Source organism: Xenopus tropicalis, chromosome 7 (assembly GCF_000004195.4).
Source record: "Xenopus tropicalis strain Nigerian chromosome 7, UCB_Xtro_10.0, whole genome shotgun sequence".
NCBI classification, from domain to species: Eukaryota; Metazoa; Chordata; class Amphibia; order Anura; family Pipidae; genus Xenopus; species Xenopus tropicalis.
In genome coordinates, this window is record NC_030683.2 from 3,044,163 (window position 1) to 3,064,709 (window position 20,547).

Below are 20,547 nucleotides of genomic sequence, written 5' to 3' on the forward strand. Positions count from 1 at the left end.
CTAGAGTCCAGTGTTCCCCTAGAGTCCAGTGTTCCCCTAGAGTCCAGTGTTCCCCTAGAGTCCAGTGTTCCCCTAGAGTCCAGTGTTCCCTAGATCCCCTTGGTGGCAACATATAGCGTGGGGTTGTACATTACAGAAAGACCTCTTATGTGTAAATCTCCAGCTCCCCACTATTACAGATAATAGATCCCACAACCGTCCCCTAGTTCCTGTTGGTACCAGTAAGTGTTTGCCCTCAGTACCCTAAGTTCCATAACCCCCCTGTTTTTACAGAAAGCCTATAAAACCTCGTGGGAGCAGTCGCGGGCCGCTGGGTACGACCTGAGACTCGACGCCATTCCCTTCCAAACCGCCAAGGTGTCCAGGGAGATCGCCAGCGATGTAAGCCGGGGGTTTGGGGTGCAATCTGACACATGGGGGGGTCACTAGATTACTATCTGTTATTTTGGACTTCAGTTTTGCAATAAAAAGTGCAAAGTTTGCTTCTGGTTTCATGACAAATAGCGACCAATAAGCAGCTAGCATTTACAGCTTGCCTGTTGGTTGCTAGGGGCTACTGGGCAAACTTTGTGGAATTAATGTCATGTGACTCAAACTCTGTGGTTTTTTCACAGATTTTAGTGTTTTTATCCTCCTATTTACCATAGGTTTCTCACTAAGGGGCTCAGTATTGGGTGCAGTTCCACCAGCAGCTGGTAGATGGCGCTATAATGTATACAATTCACATAAGAGATGTGCTGAGAGTAAGGGGAACTTTCCCTTTAGGGCAGTTAGTTCTGTCTCACCCCGACATGAGTGATTTGTTGCAGTTCAAGTACAAAGAAGCCTTCATCAGGGAGAAGGGGCGGCAGATTGGGTTCCGCAGCATCAGCGACGACCCCAACGCCCAACACGTCCTGAGGGTCAGCAAACTGCAGAGCGACAGGGAGTACAAGAAGCTGTCGGAGGAGAGTCGCCCCCGAGTCAGAACCAACCTGGACCAACCGGGTTTCATCCAAGCCAAAAAGAGCCAGGAACAAGCCAGCGACATCCACTACCGGCAGCACTTGCACCGCTACACGTGTGACCCCCAGCAGCTAGCCATGACACACGCCAAGCAAGCCCACAGCCTGCAGAGCGATGTTAGTACTGTATGCTGGCCCACTGTGTCCAGGGGGGGCCCCACCTCCCACAAATAGGGTTCCCTCCCTGGATACAATGTAATATATCTGATACATTCTATCCAGGGAGGGGCCAATTTGATCCATTGTGTTCAGGGAGGGGCCAAATCTATCCATTGTACCCAGGGAGGGGCCTAATCTGGTTCATCCTACCATGGGAGGGGCCAAATCTAATCCATTGTACCCAGGGAGGGGCTAAATCTGATCCATTGTACCATGGGAGGGGCCAGATCTGATCCATTGTATACAGGGAGGGGCCAAATCTGATCCATTGTACCATGGGAGGGGCCAGATCTGATCCATTGTACTCCCATTGTACCCAGGCAGGGGCCTAATCTGGTTCATTGTACCATGGGAGGGGCCAAATCTAATCCATTGTACCCAGGGAGGGGCCAAATCTGATTCATTGTACCCAGGGAGGGGCTTGAAATCTAATCCATTGTACCCCAGGGAGGGGCTAAATCTGATCCATTGTACCATGGGAGGGCCAGATCTGATCGCATGTATACAGGGAGGGGCCTAATCTGGTTCATTGTACCATGGGAGGGGCCAAATCTAATCCATTGTACCCAGGGAGGGGCCAAATCTGATTCATTGTTCCATGGGAGGGGCCAAATCTGATTCATTGTATCCAGGGAGGGGCCAAATCTGATTCATTGTACCCAGGGAGGGGCCAAATCTGATTCATTGTACCCAGGGTGGGGCCAAATCTGATTCATTGTATCCAGGGAGGGGCCAAATCTGATTCATTGTACCCAGGGAGGGGCCAAATCTGATTCATTGTATCCAGGGAGGGGCCAAATCTGATTCATTGTACCCAGGGAGGGGCCAAATCTGATTCATTGTACCCAGGGAGGGGCCAAATCTGATTCATTGTATCCAGGGAGGGGCCAAATCTGATTCATTGTACCCAGGGAGGGGCCAAATCTGATTCCATTTGTACCCAGGGAGGGGCCAAATCTGATTCATTGTACCCAGGGAGGGGCCAAATCTGATTCATTGTACCCAGGGGGGCCAAATTTGATTCATTGTACCCAGGGAGGGGCCAAATCTGATTCCCCAGGCCAAATCTGATTCATTGTACCCAGGGTGGGGCCAAATTTGATTCATTGTATCCAGGGAGGGGCCAATCTGATTCATTGTACCCGGGAGGGGCCAAATCCAGGGAGGCCAAATGATTCATTGTACCATGGGAGGGGCCAAATCTGATTCATTGTACCATGGGAGGGGCCAAATCTGATCCATTGTACCATGGGAGGGGCCAAATCTGATTCATTGTACCATGGAGGGGCCAAATCTGATTCATTGTACCATGGGAGGGGCCAAATCTGATTCATTGTACCATGGGAGGGGCCAAATCTGATCCATTGTATCCAGGGAGGGGCCAAATCTGATCCATTGTATCCAGGGAGGGGCCAAATCTGATCCATTGTATCCAGGGAGGGGCCAAATCTGATCCATTGTATCCAGGGAGGGGCCAGATCTGATCCATTGTATCCAGGGAGGGGCCAGATCTGATCCATTGTACCATGGGAGGGGGCTATTTTGATCCACTGCAGCTCATTCAAGCAGTTGGGCAGAAATAGTTTTACCCCTGCTTTGGGGCATTGCTGGGCAACCTTTGGCTCTCCAGATACCCTACAGCTGCCAACTGCCCCGGAGTACCAGGCTAGGGGAGAGCAGGGGCAGTTGTGGGGCCAATAATCACCCAGATATTGCCCCCAGTGGGGTGGCAGCACTGCTGTCTGGGAGACTGATTTCTGGCAGGAAATGTCGGGCCCATTAAAGGGAAACTAACACGATTTAAAAAAATCATTTGTATCACAATCATGTATTTCATTTTGCAGATTAAGTACAAATCAGATCTGAACTGGATGAAAGGGGTTGGTTGGACCCCCCCTGGCTACTACAAAGTAGAACTGGCTCGCCGGGCGGCCCAACTGTCATACGGAGATGGCACAGAGTCAGACCGGGCGTCAGTGTCTCCTTATTCAGCAGTAAGTGTCACTTCACTCATGTATTATAAGGGATAATGTACCCCCTACTGTAAATGATAAGGATATTAGCAGTCACTGAGGGGTTCTGTGCCCCCCATATAAAGGCACAAGGCTGCAGGCTGAGTTATACAGGGAACTCTGAGTATCACTCATGTATTATAAGGGATAATGTACCCCCTACTGTAAATGATAAGGATATTAGCAGTCACTGAGGGTTCTGTGCCCCCCATATAAAGGCACAAGGCTGCAGGCTGAGTTATACAGGGAACTCTGAGTATCACTCATGTATTATAAGGATAATGTACCCCCTACTGTAAATGATAAGGATATTAGCAGTCACTGAGGGGTTCTGTGCCCCCCCATATAAAGGCACAAGGCTGCAGGCTGAGTTATACAGGGAACTCTGAGTATCACTCATGTATTATAAGGGATAATGTACCCCCTACTGTAAATGATAAGGATATTAGCAGTCACTGAGGGGTTCTGTGCCCCCCATATAAAGGCACAAGGCTGCAGGCTGAGTTATACAGGGAACTCTGAGTATCACTCATGTATTATAAGGGATAATGTACCCCCTACTGTAAATGATAAGGATATTAGCAGTCACTGAGGGGTTCTGTGCCCCCCATATAAAGGCACAAGGCTGCAGGCTGAGTTATACAGGGAACTCTGAGTATCACTCATGTATTATAAGGGATAATGTACCCCCTACTGTAAATGATAAGGATATTAGCAGTCACTGAGGGGTTCTGTGCCCCCCATATAAAGGTACAAGGCTGCAGGCTGAGTCACTGGTTAATCGCATCTCATGTTTATGGCATTTCATTCATGATAAATGGTGGCCAAACCCTACATATAAAACAGTGTACTTTCCCTTTAAAGCTTATACTTTAAATAAGATCGTGGGGGAATGAATGCACAGAATGGAGAGATGCCCGGAGGCAATTGGTGCCTTTGATGAGCCCCCCCCCCCCCCCCCCCAGTACAGTGCTGTGTCCCATTATTGTGGTGACTGCGAGATCTAAAGGCAAATCCCTTCTCATGTTCTGGTTCTGAAAGTTTTATAACCCCCACACTGAGAGCGGGGGGGCCGCCATTCTCATAGCGCGGGGGGAAAGTTCCGGGTCAGTACCTTGGGTGCCTCATTGGGTCAAGGTGCTTGGAGCCGCCATTTTGCATTAAGCAAAAGATTGGGTGTTTGAGCTCTGGAGCAGTCAGGGGTTACCCCAAGCCATGGGGGTCACATGTGGGGGGGGGGGGGATTTAATGTAAACAAAATATATGAATGCATGAAATCTTAATTGGGAATATAGATCTACCCAGGGTCTGACTCAAACATTATAATCCTGCAGCTACTGGGGGGGGGGGGCGGGGGTTTGATGATTTATTCACTTTAATCTCACCCGTCAGTGTCACTATCAGAGAATATATTAGGGGGGTAAAAAGTGTTGGAAGGGTTACTGCCTGCCCTGCTCTCATTTCCCTACAGAAATAGGGGTTGGTAGCACTAGGTAGGTACCTAATATATAGGGGCAGAGACAGGGGAAAGTGTTGGAAGGGTTACTGCCTGCCCTGCTCTCATTTCCCTACAGAAATAGGGGTTGGTAGCACTAGGTAGGTACCTAATATATAGGGGCAGAGACAGGGGAAGTGTTGGAAGGGTTACTGCCTGCCCTGCCTCTCATTTCCCTACAGAAATAGGGGTTGGTAGCACTAGGTAGGTACCTAATATATAGGGCAGAGACAGGGGAAAGTGTTGGAAGGGTTACTGCCTGCCCTGCTCTCATTTCCCTACAGAAATAGGGGTTGGTAGCACTAGGTAGGTACCTAATATATAGGGGCAGAGACAGGGGAAAGTGTTGGAAGGGTTACTGCCTGCCCTGCTCTCATTTCCCTACACAAATAGGGGTTGGTAGCACTAGGTAGGTACCTAATATATAGGGCAGAGACAGGGGAAAGTGTTGGAAGGGTTACTGCCTGCCCTGCTCTCATTTCCCTACAGAAATAGGGTTGGTAGCACTAGGTAGGGTACCTAATATATAGGGGCAGAGACAGGGGAAAGTGTTGGAAGGGTTTACTGCCTGCCCTGCTCTCATTTCCCTACAGAAATAGGGGTTGGGTAGCACTAGGTAGGTACCTAATATATAGGGGCAGAGACAGGGGAAAGTTGTTGGAAGGGTTACTGCCTGCCCTGCTCTCATTCCCTACAGAAATAGGGTTGGTAGCACTAGGTAGGTACCTAATATATAGGGGCAGAGACAGGGGAAAGTGTTGGAAGGGTTACTGCCTGCCCTGCTCTCATTTCCCTACAGAAATAGGGGTTGGTAGCACTAGGTAGGTACCTAATATATAGGGGCAGAGACAGGGGAAAGTGTTGGAAGGGTTACTGCCTGCCCTGCTCTCATTTCCCTACAGAAATAGGGGTTGGTAGCACTAGGTAGGTACCTAATATATAGGGGCAGAGACAGGGGAAAGTGTTGGAAGGGTTACTGCCTGCCCTGCTCTCATTTCCCTACAGAAATAGGGTTGGTAGCACTAGGTAGGTACCTAATATATAGGGGCAGAGACAGGGGAAAGTGTTGGAAGGGTTACTGCCTGCCCTGCTCTCATTTCCCTACAGAAATAGGGGTTGGTAGCACTAGGTAGGTACCTAATATATAGGGGCAGAGACAGGGGAAAGTGTTGGAAGGGTTACTGCCTGCCCTGCTCTCATTTCCCTACAGAAATAGGGGTTGGTAGCACTAGGTAGGTACCTCATATATAGGGGCAGAGACAGGGGAAAGTGCAGTATAATAAATTAAATGAATGTTGCATTTCCCATTGGCTGGGCTGCCCCATGTGATGTTACAATGAATGTTCTGGTTCTAGGACGAGACGGGGTACCAGTCCCCACACAGCGATGTTAATCCCGATGCCTCCGAGATCCTTCAGGTGAAGAGGAAGAAAATTCTGGCAAAAAAAAAATGAACATTTGGTGCCGGTCCGATCGCTTGGGAATTCCCCGGGGCAGATAGAAAGGAACGGGGCAGCTCCTGCTATGTTTGTGTGTAACTCAGGGTATTTATCATGACTGCCTGGGTTATTCTGCCCCCGTGCACAAGGAACGTCCTAAACTGCCCCCCCTGCTTTGCCCTACTTTGGGCCACCGCAGGAGGCAGAATGTGGTAGAATGTGTGGGGGTTCTATATAATAGTATTACTAGTGGGGAACTAGTCAGTTATGCTGTTAATGCCACATATAAACTGCCCCCCTTGGTTTCTTTACATTTAATTGCCCCCCCAGTGTAGTTTAATAGCATTTCCTTGACTGGTAGTGTTTCCATTGTACCGGGATCGCCGGTGAGTCTGACCTTGCAGAGCCGACACCCCCCTGTGTTTGTTTGTCACGTATATCGGAGCTCGAGCGACTGCAGGATCAGTTTTTATACACGAGATTTGGGCTTCTTTGTAGAATCGTTTGTACGGAATAAACGCGACTCCATTCGAGATCCGGGAATTTTATTTTAGCGCCGACGGAATATGTAAAAGATGTTATAAAAGAGCCAATAGGAACAGGTCTTGTAGGGATTATAGCGCAAAAACACAATAATACAATAATAATGTTTATTTTATCACAATCCGGATAAACATTTAATATATAATATTTATATCATTTCCACGGCCCGTTTCTGATCCCACAGACTTTCCGTAGTCTCCGTAATTCCATGATTTGCCCCTGATATAAATCTCTCATTCCAGCGATTAGACCCCTTATATATATTATAACCCCGCCCCCATATAACACAACTTCCTGTATATGAATGGGCGCAACCCCGCAGGGCGCCACAAAGGGGCACCAACCCTATTTATATAAGGGTGAGATTGAGCAAACCAATGAGGTGCTATTTTCCCAGTGTTGAAACTGCCCCCTCCCCTCTGTTTAATGAGATAGAATATTCCATTGGATTTTCACTCATTTTTATAAGAAAATTATTTTTTCTACTTTTCAGCTTGGGGCAAGAACCAAAATTCATCCCAATTTTGTTTTAAGGAGAAAATCCTTTATAAACAATGGAATTTTTATTTCAGCCTTATTATAAATTGCCCCTTTGGATCTGTGGTGCCCCAAAAGGAAGTAGACGCCCAATGAGCTTTGAGAGTAGGACGTTCTGCTATGCTAATGTGCTACGATATCGACCAATGACAGGCTGTCCCCTCCCCCGCGGCTGTATAGCGGCAGAAACAAACCCCACGGACTATTTGGTCCTCATGATATTCTGTATCCATTGGACAAAGCGGTAGGTGTGGGCGTACACGCCTGGCTTGTCTTTAAGGCCACACCCCTCACCCCAACTGACGACCCCCGCAATGTAAGAAACGCCCTTGCGCTCGCAGGTCAGGGGACCCCCAGAATCTCCCTGGAAAATAATAAATACATTGAAACTTTCATGAGGAACATCTAGTGAGGGGCAACTGGGGGCATTAACTTGGCACCTACCTGGCACGAGTCGACTCCCCCCTGCGCCAACCCCGCGCACAGCATGCTGCCGTCTATGTGTTTCCCGTAGGATTTGGGTTGGGAGCAGTTGGCCTCCGAGATGAGCTGGACGGTGGCCTCCAGGAGCTGCGACGGGGAATCTTCTGGAAAGGAAACACAAGTAAATGCACGGATTCCTATTGGTTGATGTATATGTAAAAACATACAAAAAATATTTTGGGGGTGATTTCTTGACGGTCAAGTTTGAATTTTTTTTAATTGATTTTGAGTTTTTTTGCGCTTAAAAAACTCCAATTTGAGTTATGGCGCCAAAAAAAATTGAATCCGGTATTTATTAAGCGCAAAAAAACCGCAAACATAAGGAATTCGCCATGCGAGTTTCTATAGAAGCCAATGGGAGCTAGGAGTCGCCATGTTATAGCCGCCCAACAGCAAGGTCAGTGCAGATTCTTCCCTAATACTAATTAACAAAACAAATGTCAGTGCCAACACCATACATCTCGCAGACCTCTTTCCTATACTTAGACCACATTCTTCATCTACCACTCTGTTATCTACCTGTCACAATACCAATTCACTTGCATGCAACACTAACCTTCATCCAAAACTCATTAGTTTTCCTATCTGTCTTCCCCTGCCACCAACTGTAACCTTAAAGGCACAAAATGACCATTACAACCATAATCTTGGTCTCAACGCAATACAGATTTGCCTTCCCTGACCTAGCTCGCTATATACTGCCTATAACTGGTTCCTCCCTCCAAATCTTGCGTAGCAATACTGTCTCCAATGACACTTGGGACACTTAAGGTCAGTGCATTTCATTATTGCTACCATATACATTTTTTTTTCAAACTTCTTCCATCTTTTCAGACACATTTCGAGTTCTCTCTACATAAAATATTTATCCCACCAGCTTAGAAAAACTCGATCTATAACTCAGTACTGGGTGCTCGTACTTCTATGCTGCTCATCCATCTTGACCACCTAACTGCCGTGCCATCGCTGCACCTCACTGTTCTCACACATCCTTGCGTTGCGCGTAGCTGTTCTCCATAGGACTATGCTCCCATCTCTTACTGTCTCCATCTGTCAGACCTACAATCATGACTCCATGCTGCCGTTCTCAGATTTATCAGCCCAGTGCTTGCAAGTGCTTGCCCTACTGTCTTCCATCTGCACCTACTGTCTCCATCTTCCCTACTGTCTCCATCTGCCCTACTGTCTCCGTCTTGCCCCTAACTGCTCCTCCTGTCTACTGGTCTTCCGTGGATCACGCTAACGTGAACTCATCTGCACCCATTCAAGCCTCTGTCACCAATTGCGTTCGCCATGCACCTAGCTGTCGTGCCTCTTTCCCACAGTCTAACCATCCTGCATCTAACTGTTTCCTATCCTCAACTATCTTCCCACTTACCTAATGTTCCTCAAAATACTTCCACAATCATTTACTTGTGCGACAAAGATAGTACACAAGTATGAACATGAGAAAAATAAATTAAAAAGGCACAATGTCAAGCGGGAAGCTTGTTCCGAGATAATTAATTTTGCCGGTTTGAAACTCGCGCTAAAATACTGGAAATGTCGGCAATGTTCGCCTTATGCATGAAGACGTTGCCGAGGAGTGAGACAGTTATGAAGGCCGGAGATGGCACCAGAGTGCCACCTCTCACACTTTCCTCTGAAGATTACTTTGTTAATTTTGGGTCTTGACCCCAAACTCTCTAGTACAATTTTGCTTGGTTTTGTCCTAAAAATTTAGCCACAACTTTTTCACAAACTTATAAGGTGGTGGGGGGGGGGACCCCCCTCCCACATTTGATTCTATAACATGCTACAGCAGACAGTCGATGCCCATTAAATTTCTGTGTGTGGAGACATCCCAACACTCGGCAGGCAATGGAAAAGGGAACATATATGGACACTGGTTTAGTGTTGCCGCGCGACTGGTTGTTCCGAGTGGTCAAGAACTCTTGGGACACTACTCTTGGCCGTAAGTGATCTATGCACCCCAACTTCTGCTCTCACCTTCTTTCACCACTGGAGTGGCACGTGCTCCAGAGGAGATCACGCAACGGACTTCCCCTGCCTTTGATGACCAAATATGTGTCCGTCCCGACTCTTTGGGGCAAAAGCGCAGGCCTTGTCTTCATATCATCATAGACGGGATTCTGTGGCTAGCCACGACAAAGTAACTGTCGGATTCTGCCTCCATCTTCTCTAGCATTGTTAATGCAGAAGTCCAATCAGAGCTCATAGGGTCCCTGCGCTCGAAGAGCACAGAGCGATCTGCGGGTCGGAGCAGAACTAACTGCCAGCGTATATGCTAGTCGTCTACCTGATCATCCTGCTCACGCCTCAAACTTAACTAACCACTAACTATGTAGGTCTCTTGTGGCTAAGGTAGGCGTCCTCTACCTGGCTCCTATGTAAAGCTTCCTGGCCTCTCTCAAATGTATGGCCCAGTTATGATTAGACTCTGTCAGTCAAATACTTGAGCCCTTTCCAGTGATGAGGCTTTGTCCCTGCACGGATGAAGCATGCGGCAGCCCAATGCTTGGATCCCCTGGCAACTCACACATCCATCAGCACCTCATCTCAACTCCGAGACTCCACACATTACCCCCCATCTCACCTCACTCCATCTCATCTCTCTGGCTAACTCCGAATGGTCTGTTATTAGGAAACTGGTAGACCGGTCTCCATAATAGAGTGCTTTAATCTGTCCACTATGAAGCAATACTGTTACCCCATTCCGCACTATTCAAACGCTCTCCTCCATGGAGGCACTCTGCTGTCTTTTGCCAGAACTTCCTGCTCTTCTTACACAAGCACACTACCTCCAAATTTATCGCATCTTCGTATATCCTCCGGCTGGCGATAACTACAGACGTAGGCGTGCCATTTGGCTCACATTAGCTAGTTGACCTTGCATAGGCCTATTATTTGCACACCCCCGTTTATGCGACTGTCCGGCTACCTGTCTTCCCTTGCGTGTCTCAGCCTACATGACGACGTCTTCTGCCCCTTTATCTCTGTAACCTATCAAGTAGTCAGACACAAAACTCAGAGCCGCAAGCCAGAAGTTACCATAGCACTCAGCCTATTTCAAGGTGCACCAACCAGCAGCACTCTAATGTACGACAGGATACGTGCGAACTGCGGACTTTTATAGCGTGTAGCAGATGCTCCCACAACAGAGCCATGGGGTATGCTTGACCCCCAGGCAGTGTCCTTGTTCCACAAATGCATTCACCGCGGGGTCGCAAGCACCACGACTCTTCTGATAACCCCACACAGTTGTGAGGTACAGGACATTACTCTATGGTTATACTACACGCGGTGCTTCACTAGGGAAAAATGAGCGCTCGAGAACCACAGTGCGGACTTATCCGTTCTGCTGGGCTGTCGGGCTTTAGTAGGCTCTCTCGACAGCGGGCGGGGGGGGGCGAGGTCAGTCCAGATCTGCAATCAGAAGGGGACTGTTACCCCAATTGGGGGTAATTTTCTGTAGTCATATCGTGTATCCTTGTTATGGGCTAAAGAGGCGGCCCAGCCTTGCAAGTGCCAGGTTAATAGGGGTGGAGTGGTGTAGGCTAGACAGCTAAGTGCAATATCCCTCTTGTGCCACGGTACCCCATGGTACATGCTATATAGCTGATGTGTGGGTACTGCTTACCCCAATGTTTCTATATATCTGTAAACCTTAATTATTGGGCTAAGGGGCGCCAGCGCTGGAGAGGCCAGTTAGGGAGGTGGATTCTGGTGACGTGTGGCTGTATATTAGTGCCCATTGCAGGCTGAGCCCGCACAACCAATAAGCGGTGTTTTCTCCCGGTGACTGTTCACTTCCATTACCTGTTTCCCTCTTACTACACTCGTCGTAAGCCTTGTCCTATGGCCTTATAGCCCGGCCCCAAGGACCTGTAAGGCCAGTTAGGGGAACGCGGATTGTGGGGCGTGAGTGCGTATTCTCCCGTGCCCTGCGGCCGGTACCCTGAGTCAACCCCCTATTAGCGGCCGGGCGTGACCCCTACCCAACAATCGTTCCTCGTCCACTACTAGTTACTGGTAACCATTGTCTCTATGGGGCTACAAGAGGGCGCGCCCAGAGCTCTGCGCCAGGTCCAAGTTAGGGGGGACTTTTGGCCCGCCCGAACGCAGCTGCGAGGAGACTTATTGTGATCCCGTGTACCCTGGAACTATAGCGGCGATGAGGTAGACTGTTTTACTCTCTCGAGTGTTTCACAATAATAATATTCACGTGTGCTAAACCCATTGTTATACCCGAGCGTAACGCTGCACCCCAGCCTGGTATAGTCGCAGTTAGAAGTCAAAATAGGAAAGAGTATGATTTGCTGTTTGGGGTAGAGAAGTGATGTGGCCCCAGTCCTCTATTTTTGTCCCTGTCCTGCTGAAATGGTGGTACCCTGCTAACTATATCAGCAGGGGCGGGAATGACCTGATTACCAGCCAATCCGGTCTAGTTAATAATCATAGTAACCTATTTGTTATGGGCTAAGGGCACCAGCCCCTGAATGGCCCGAAGTTAAGGGGTGGGATTTGAGGAAGTGAGTAGCTTATTGTGTTAGTACGCGGCTGGAAATGCAGGTACCCCTGGTGGAAACAGGTATAGCGGGGGTGACATGTATTACCCTCAATGTTCTCATATGGATATGGCGTAACCTTGTTGATGGCTGAAGCGGTCCCAGGCCTGAGTAATGGACCACTCTAGGGCGTGCGACTTTGAGTGGCGTAGGTGGGTTAGTGCTATATTGTGTAGTAAATTGATGTCAATGAGCACCGGAGTTTGGCTGGGGCATATTGAGTTGAGGTGGCCGGCACCACCGCAGAACTGCCCGTATGGGACAAATTGTTAATGACTCGGCTAGAACACAAAGCGATTCAGTTAGTTTGCATATTGCAGATTGTGGGGATTATAATGGAAGGGAATGTAGCATTAATGGTCATAATCAGCCTCCCCCCTCTCTAGTGTACAATCTTGAATTGAGACTACCGGCGGATGGCTCCTAACACGGCTCTTGGCGGCTTACGTCACGCTTTAAACATCACACAAATCCAGCCCGCACGCTTTCCCACTTAATCAGTCTTGATTAACGTCAAACAACCCCCATTTCCCCAAGGTTTCTCGCCGCGCTCTATTCTGCGATTCCTTGTCGCAATAAAGCAGAAGGTATCGCTCTAATTAGCTCCAATGCAGAATATCTGTAAGCTCCCAATTAGTGATACTCCTCCATTCTCCTCAATTTGCAAACTTCAAAAATATCGCACCTTACATGATCTGAAAATTGTGAGATCTATGAAATTTTCCGAGCAATCCGATTTATTGTGCTCGGACCACCTTATTGGCGTAGCCCAATTGCGCGACTAACGACAATTTCACGAGTGCAGACTTGGCCTTGTGTGGGGCAGCAGAGGTTGGTTCTTTGATACCTCCAAAACTGTATTGGCCCATCGTGCTGGTTGGCGGTACTGAGTTTCTCGTGCACTGACCCCTTTTCTATGATGTTTTATTTTTCACTTAAACATCACAGTTGTAATCTACCACTCAATAGAGGGAATGTACTGCCCTTCCACCCAGAAAGAGCAGCATTGGTTCATAGTTTTCCAACCCTTGGACAATGTTACTAGCGAGATATGTACCTTTATTGGTAACCCATGTGCTACCAGACCAGAAGTGATAAAAGGTAGTAGAAGTTTCCCGCGAACCTAATTTACTAAGGTCATAAGGAACACTGCTGTCGGGAGACTAATAACTGTTACGCTCGTCACTGCTCTCTGCCCAATGGACCACTATGGACTCAACATTTCTGGAGAGGATGGGTTGAATGCCAGCTTGTGATACGCCAGTCAATCACGCATGGGCGATCTGTTCGGACGATGCGGTCTTCCTAGTACCAGCAGATCTCCTCGTAGCAGAACTATTCCCCATTAGTCGCTTCATCTATATCCAGAGGATGAGCCCCGACTATAAGCATTTACCCTGGAGGCAAGACGTCCAGTGTCCCAACATCACATGGCTGCCTAAGCGTAGCGACGGTTCTAGTCGGGACAGATGCCACGTAGCTTGAATACTCCCGGCATAGTAGTAAATGATTACCTAAGAGTGTTTATGTGAAAGTTGCCAGATCTATGTTAAGTCTTACGCGGCTCATTTAGGACCCAAGACGCTGTCTTCCTCCCCGTGAAACGCCTGAGCCTCAACATTCCAATCATATTCACTCTTTGTATTTCCAACCCAGAAGGCAAATTTACTCCCGAGTACTTCCCCAATTGATGGTCACTGGTTCCATTTACATTGTCGGTATCCATGCGGATTCTCCGTTGGAGACTGGTCGCGGACGATCTTGAGGGAGGAACTTTGAGAGTGACTATCATATCAACTGAAAGACTATGATGGATCAGAATCTGGAACAGCTGAACAAATCTTCCAAGATTCAAGCAGCACACGTCAGAAGAACCCAGAGGCTCAGAAGGTGGATATTCTAAAATTGTTGATAACCTCCCAATATATTCCGTAGCCAGTTGTTTCGGCCTCCAAATAGGACCAAGTAGAACTCATGATATCAACACTTAGGATGTCTCTCATTCCATGCGAGCCCTTACTTTCACTTTCCGCGCGCCCGCCTACACCGCCATCACCACCCCAACCCGTCCCTGGCTGACTTTATCCCATATTAACATGCATATTCCAAGCCTAGGCTCCATTGCCACTAGACGGTTCTATGTAGATGGATTTCATTGAGCCACATGGGACATTGGAAGAGCAAGTAAACCAAGACAGGGACCCCGCTAAAGCTCTCTTGCCCCCTCTCCCCAAGTGTACTGTGACCACCTTTCCCAGTATGCATTTTGCATATATAACGCCCAGGAACAAGTATCATCAGATTCGTGTTCTGCTCGCATCCTCATAGGCTTGCCATCCCAGAAATCAAAAGCTTGATTGAGTTTCCCTCTTTTGAGTGAGGAGGTATGAGTGACGCCAGTTGTGGAGGTACAGGTGTGAACCGCGCAATTCCGTGGATGGCTTGTCGTGACGTTGTGGACGGCACCCTGTATTCATGTGGCCTGATGTTTGGGCTGGTTGTAGCAGTACCTTGAGTGCGCTGGGGCATGAGGTGTTGCGAAGGGAGGGGAGAGAATGCAGTGAACGTTAAGTGATTTGGGCAGGCGGGTCGTGGGTAAGGGGCCCAAGATTAATTAGTGGCTGATGCGAATGACGCCCGGGCACGGCCCTTAAGAGACGTTACCGAATCCTCGCCATGAAGTTCTCCCTTTGTGAGATGTGCAAGTGAGCATTGTGCATCCGAAACAGGGAGTTGTCCAATCGACTGTAACTGCAAGTACGCCTTTGTTTGACAAGGGTGTGTCATGGCAGGCCGCCAGATCGCCAGGTAGTTGGCGAGCAAGAAAACTCTCGGCTGTATAAAATGTAGACAAAGTTAGCTATTTGGGGCGGTGAGGGCCACACCTCTGTTGTAGAGCGCGGCGCAGCGCGGACACCAGCCCCAGTGTCTGTCTCTCACCCGAAGCGCTGCAGCGTTTAGGTTCTCGATGGAGGAGTAAGGGGATAATCACACCGGCGTCACTTGTAATAGGATTAGAGTGTTGGCGAGAAGAGTCCTGCGGTGGAGAACGCAGTTCTACCATGATGGCACGATTATATGCTCAGTCGCACGGGAGATGTAATAGCTGCAGCGGAATGAGGATGTTATAGAGTACTGTCACCCCCTATATGATCGCAGTATTATGTACTGGAGCAGGGTGTCACCGCCCATATCCGGATATGATAGCACAAGCGGGTGTCTACAGCCCCATATCCTATATTGTACTAGCGCAGGCGTGTCACCACGCCGCTATAATGCCTTATTACTACACAGTAGACATTTATAATATAGTTAGGCACAGTGTAACTCCGTCCATATTCCTGATGACAGAGCAGCAGGTAACTGGTTATAATATATTATGGCACAGTGTAAATACCCCCATAGTCCTCGATATCACAACGACTTGGTAATTACTGAGATAGAGTATTTATAGGATCGTAAACCCCCATATCCTATACAGACACACTTAGGAACTGTGATAATATATAGTGCACGGTTATGTAACCCCCGATATCCTAAGCAATCACAGATGTAACTTGGTATTAATAGATAGGCACGAGTGTAACCCCTCAAGTGATCCAGTGATTACACACTAGCTTAGTAACTGGAGTATGAGATATAATAGGCAAACTAGCATGTGAACTCCCCATGATCTATTACGCTTATCACAGGGTAGACTGGTATTAATAGAATAGGCACGAGGTAACCCCCGATTATTGCCTATACGACTATCGGAGTAACTGTAATAAGGAGTATAGGCACAGTGTAACACCGCCGCATATCCAGTATACACTACAGTTTAGAACTGGGTATGGAAATATGATAGGTGTAAACCCCATGAAGCCTATACACATCAGTAACTGCTATAATATATAGGTGCGTGAACCGCGCCATATCCTATACACACGTAGGATTAACTGTATAATTTTATTATAGGCCACGCAGTAACCCCCATATGTCCTATACACACTAGTGAACTGAGATATGAAGTATGCTATAGGGTGTAACCCCCATATTCCTATAACGAGCCACATAAGTGCTCTTGGGAGCGTGTATAAGTATATAGGCGCACCAGTGAGTGATACTGCGGGCTCCAGAGTAAATCAGTATACCAACAGCAGCGTGAACTGGCGTATTTAAGTATATAGGCAGCAGTAGTGTCGTATACGCGCCCATATCCATATACCACAGCATGATTATAAAACTGAAGTATATAGTATAAGGCGTAACCCCCATATCCCTATACACACAGTTAACTGTATTGAATATATAGGGCGATGTGTAACCCCCATATCCTATACACGAGCTAGAGGATATGAACTTGTATTTGGAGAGTATAATAGCACAGTGTAACCGCCCGCCAGTATCCTATACAGCACAGTAAATAGCGTTTGGGTAATGGAATAGTTATGAGAGTAGCAGTCTATTGTGTGGAAGCCGCCGGTATGCCTATTACTACAGCCAGTTAACTGATATTAAAGTATATTAGCACAGTGTAACCCCCATATGTCTATATCACACAGTAACGGACAGTATAGGATAGGTATAGAGGGCACAAGTGTAACCCTTTCATATTCCTACTTACTACTATCAGTGAACGGAATGCTAGTAATATAAAGTGCTCCTCCTGCCACTTGAAGCATTTCTCAAAGCAGTTTTTGCGCGCTCGCAAGCGAAGAGATTCAAGCGTAGGCGATGAGGCAGTTTGCTGATCCTTTAAGTGTTTAGGGAGGTGGTCGGTTTGGACACAGGTCCCATCGTTCCTGCAGGGAGCTCGGAGCACTTAGGAATCGGGCTTGGGGTTGGACGGGGATCGAGATTATTATTAGGCGGTCACATACCTCAAGGAATATTTTACTTTGTTAAACGGGGTAAGGTCGTGGGGGTGAGATTTAAAGAGGCGTTCCTGTGGCCCTCAGGCATTCAACCCCGAACTCACTGCCTACATTATGTAGCCCCCTTCTCAGAAGTTTAGTTCCTGCCCCTTGAACATGATGTTACCCACCGGCCGGCCTATTGTATGTCAGTGAGGGGTCGTCATGCTCCGTGGGCAACAAAGTCCATCTGCGCGGGTCGTTGGTAGGGTGCCGCGAGGGTACAGTGGCTGGGGCTGCAAGTGAGTTGCAAGTTTATAGCTAATGATCTGCCTGCACATGGTAGGTATTCATAGATTATTATTAATTGTCTAGAATTGTCTGTGAAGTTAAAGGCATTTGGCCTTCCGAGGGGTAGGATATAGGTGTTAAGGAGCGGGGTAGGATAGTGTTATGGGAGGGTAGGGATAAAAGCGTTGGTCGAAGAGAATAACGGCGCCGGATAACGCGGATTGGCGTTCATGTCGGTATAATTAGGTGCGAGGGGGTAGGAGCGTGTTAGAAACACAACCCAAGGGACAGCGGTAGCATACCTCCGCCCAGGCCGCCGCTCCCAGAAAACTCCCCAAGCGCCAAGTCTCCCTTAGGGGGCACCACAAAGCGGACTTCAGAAACCCACAAAAACAATTTTCTAATAAACATCGTAATTGCTGTGCGGGATCCAAACCTCCGCACCAGGATTGCCGATCAGACACATGGTGACATGGAGAGTGATTTTGCTTCCCCTTTAATTCTAACACAGCTCCTACCCCCTCCCAACACCATCCTACCCCCTCCCAACACTATCCTACCCCTCCTAACACTATCCTACCCCCTCCTAACACTATCCTACCCCCTCCCAACACTATCCTACCCCTCCCAACACTATCCTACCCCCTCCCAACACTATCCTACCCCTCCCAACACTATCCTACCCCCTCCCAACACTATCCTACACCCCTCCAACACTATCTACCCCCTCCTAACACTAACCTACCCCCTCCTACACTATCCTACCCCCTCCCAACACTATCCTACCCCTCCAACACTATCCTACCCCCTCCCAACACTATCCTACCCCTCCCAACACTATCCTACCCCCTCCCACACTATCTACCCCCCAACACTATCCTACCCCCTCCCAACACTATCCTACCCCCTCTATCCTACCCCCCAACACTATCCTACCCCCTCCCAACACTATCCTACCCCCCAACACTATCCTACCCCCCAACACTATCCTACCCCCAACACTATCCTACCCCACACTATCCTACCCCCAACACTATCCTACCCCCAACACTATCCTACCCCTCCCAACACTATCCTACCCCCTCCCAACACTATCCTACCCCCAACACTATCCTACCCCCAACACTATCCTACCCCCTCCCAACACTATCCTACCCCCTCCCAACACTATCCTACCCCCCAACACTATCCTACCCCCTCCCAACACCATCCTACCCCCCTCCCAACACTATCCTACCCCCTCCTAACACTATCCTACCCCCTCCCAACACTATCCTACCCCCTCCCAACACTATCCTACCCCCTCCAACACTATCCTACCCCCTCCCAACACTTTCCTACCCCATTCCAACACTATCCTACCCTCCCAACACTATCCTACCCCCTCCCAACACTATCCTACCCCCCCAACACTATCCTACCCCCCAACACACACTATAAATCAATGAGACAAGACAGTGATGATTCTGCTATAGAAATGCAGAGTCTCACAGCTGAAGGGCACAAGAGCTAACAATTCATTACCGTGAGTGCGGTGATGGCGCGGGTGCTGTGGGGGGAGAGAGGGGAAAGTTATAGCTGAACTAGAAACACAAATAAAAAATAAGTCGTAATCATCACAGTATCATGGTTAATCGAAATATCAAACATTGGGGCTCATTATCTACTGGGGGGGCAGCGCACAATAAACTCAATAAATAGGAACACGTTCCGTGACCCCCCAGAACTACTCATATTGGCTCCCTATAAGGAATGAAATAATCTCCAGATCCGCAACGGCGACATCCATCCCAGAGTTTCATTATTGGCAATGCCGAAATGCGGAATTTCACAGCGAATCCTGGCGAAAAATTCCTCTCCAGTTCCCGGAGGAACGTTGAATAAAATGCGAAATATAAAACAACAAATTGATGTGAAATTCTAGGATCCCTGTACATTAAATTAAATTAATTAAGGGACCGAATTGATTTAACAGGAAAATACAAGACATTGCAGTCCAATGGGAAAGGGGGAGATGAAGAGAGGGGATTTCACCATCAGCAAAGGAGGAGTTTATTTACTATTATAATAACATGACCGGGGCCTGGGGGCGGCACCGTAATAATAATAAACCCAATAGATGACGAGGATATACACCCCCCCCATGTCAATATCTCACTCCTTCCCAGCATGCATTTCCCCTAAACACAGACTTTTCCATTCATGTCTCATTTTACGCTTTGCTTCCCCTTTAATCCCCATTCAGCAGAACAAGGAGGGCAATTTCTACCCCCAAAAAAATATTTTCTATTTTGACTCAAATTGACTTTTTACTGATTTTACTATTTTTACAAGAAATTCTATGTGGGCAGATTTCGGTGAGTTCGGGGCAGAGGGAATCCTGTGGGTAAATACAGTAGCAGAGCTGGGGGGCCGGCAGGGAGTGGGCGCCGGGCCCCCCGTTACTTACAGTCGGGAGAGTCGGCCGCAGGGAGAGGAGGAAGATGAAGGGGAGAAACATTTTGTTGCACCTCATGTTCCAGCGACTCCACTGCCCAAATACCCAGTACAGAGTCTCTGTTAGCTAAACCCATACAGATTAACCTGCCCCAATACCCCCCCCCTCCACTGACTGCCCCCCCCCCCCCCCAGCGCCAGCCCTCCGGCCTTTTGTATCTTCCTGAGAATGTTTGTAATAGATAAGGGGGGTCCGGCCTGTGATCCGTTACCCTGAGTCCACTGACACTTGGGCTTTGTAACCATTTCTGTTTGTGTCTCAGGAGTCAGAACCAGCAGTGCAGGGAAGGGAAAGGGACAGACACAGTGACAGTTACACATAACTATAAACCCAGTGAGAATGAGGGATGAATGGATATTGGGGAGTTGTATCAGGAGTCAGAACCAGCAGTGCAGGGAAGGGAAAGGGACAGACACAGTGACAGTTACACATAACTATAAACCCAGTGAGAATGAGGGATGAATGGATATTGGGGAGTTGTATCAGGAGTCAGAACCAGCAGTGCAGGGAAGGGAAAGGGACAGACAGAATAAATGGATATTGGGGCAGGTTACAGTGCGGCGCTACATTAGCCCACCAGAGGGCAGTACAACACAGGGAAACAAGCTGCTGGCAGTTAGTTCTGCTCGACCCGTCAGTTGCCTTTGGCGCAGGAGTCTGTTGATAAAATAATGGAGGGATCCG

General features: G+C 48.3%; 1 protein-coding gene, 1 long non-coding RNA gene and 1 other non-coding gene across 3 annotated transcripts in view; 1 reads left to right on the forward strand and 2 right to left on the reverse strand.

Moving 5' to 3' along the window:
- The window catches only part of nrap (nebulin related anchoring protein), a 48,101-nt gene extending 41,459 nt beyond the window's left edge, over nucleotides 1–6,642 (forward strand). The window contains exons 39-42 of the mRNA XM_031905863.1: nucleotides 274–381; nucleotides 810–1,121; nucleotides 3,008–3,157; nucleotides 6,026–6,642. Coding sequence (XP_031761723.1) covers nucleotides 274–381; nucleotides 810–1,121; nucleotides 3,008–3,157; nucleotides 6,026–6,124 — 669 coding nt within the window. The 3' untranslated portion in view covers nucleotides 6,125–6,642. The remainder of the gene's footprint in view (nucleotides 1–273; nucleotides 382–809; nucleotides 1,122–3,007; nucleotides 3,158–6,025) is intronic.
- Nucleotides 6,643–6,714: 72 nt separating this feature from the next.
- Nucleotides 6,715–7,800, reverse strand: habp2. The gene is made up of 2 exons (XR_004223575.1): nucleotides 7,634–7,800; nucleotides 6,715–7,553 (listed from the first exon to the last, which is right to left on the reverse strand). It is a non-coding gene; the product is annotated as a hyaluronan binding protein 2 (transcript).
- A 9,897-nt stretch (nucleotides 7,801–17,697) lies between these two features.
- LOC116412197 lies at nucleotides 17,698–19,920 on the reverse strand. Its single transcript, XR_004223576.1, has 3 exons — nucleotides 19,816–19,920; nucleotides 18,891–18,915; nucleotides 17,698–17,713 (listed from the first exon to the last, which is right to left on the reverse strand). It is a non-coding gene; the product is annotated as an uncharacterized LOC116412197 (long non-coding RNA).
- Between the last annotated feature and the right edge of the window lie 627 nt (nucleotides 19,921–20,547).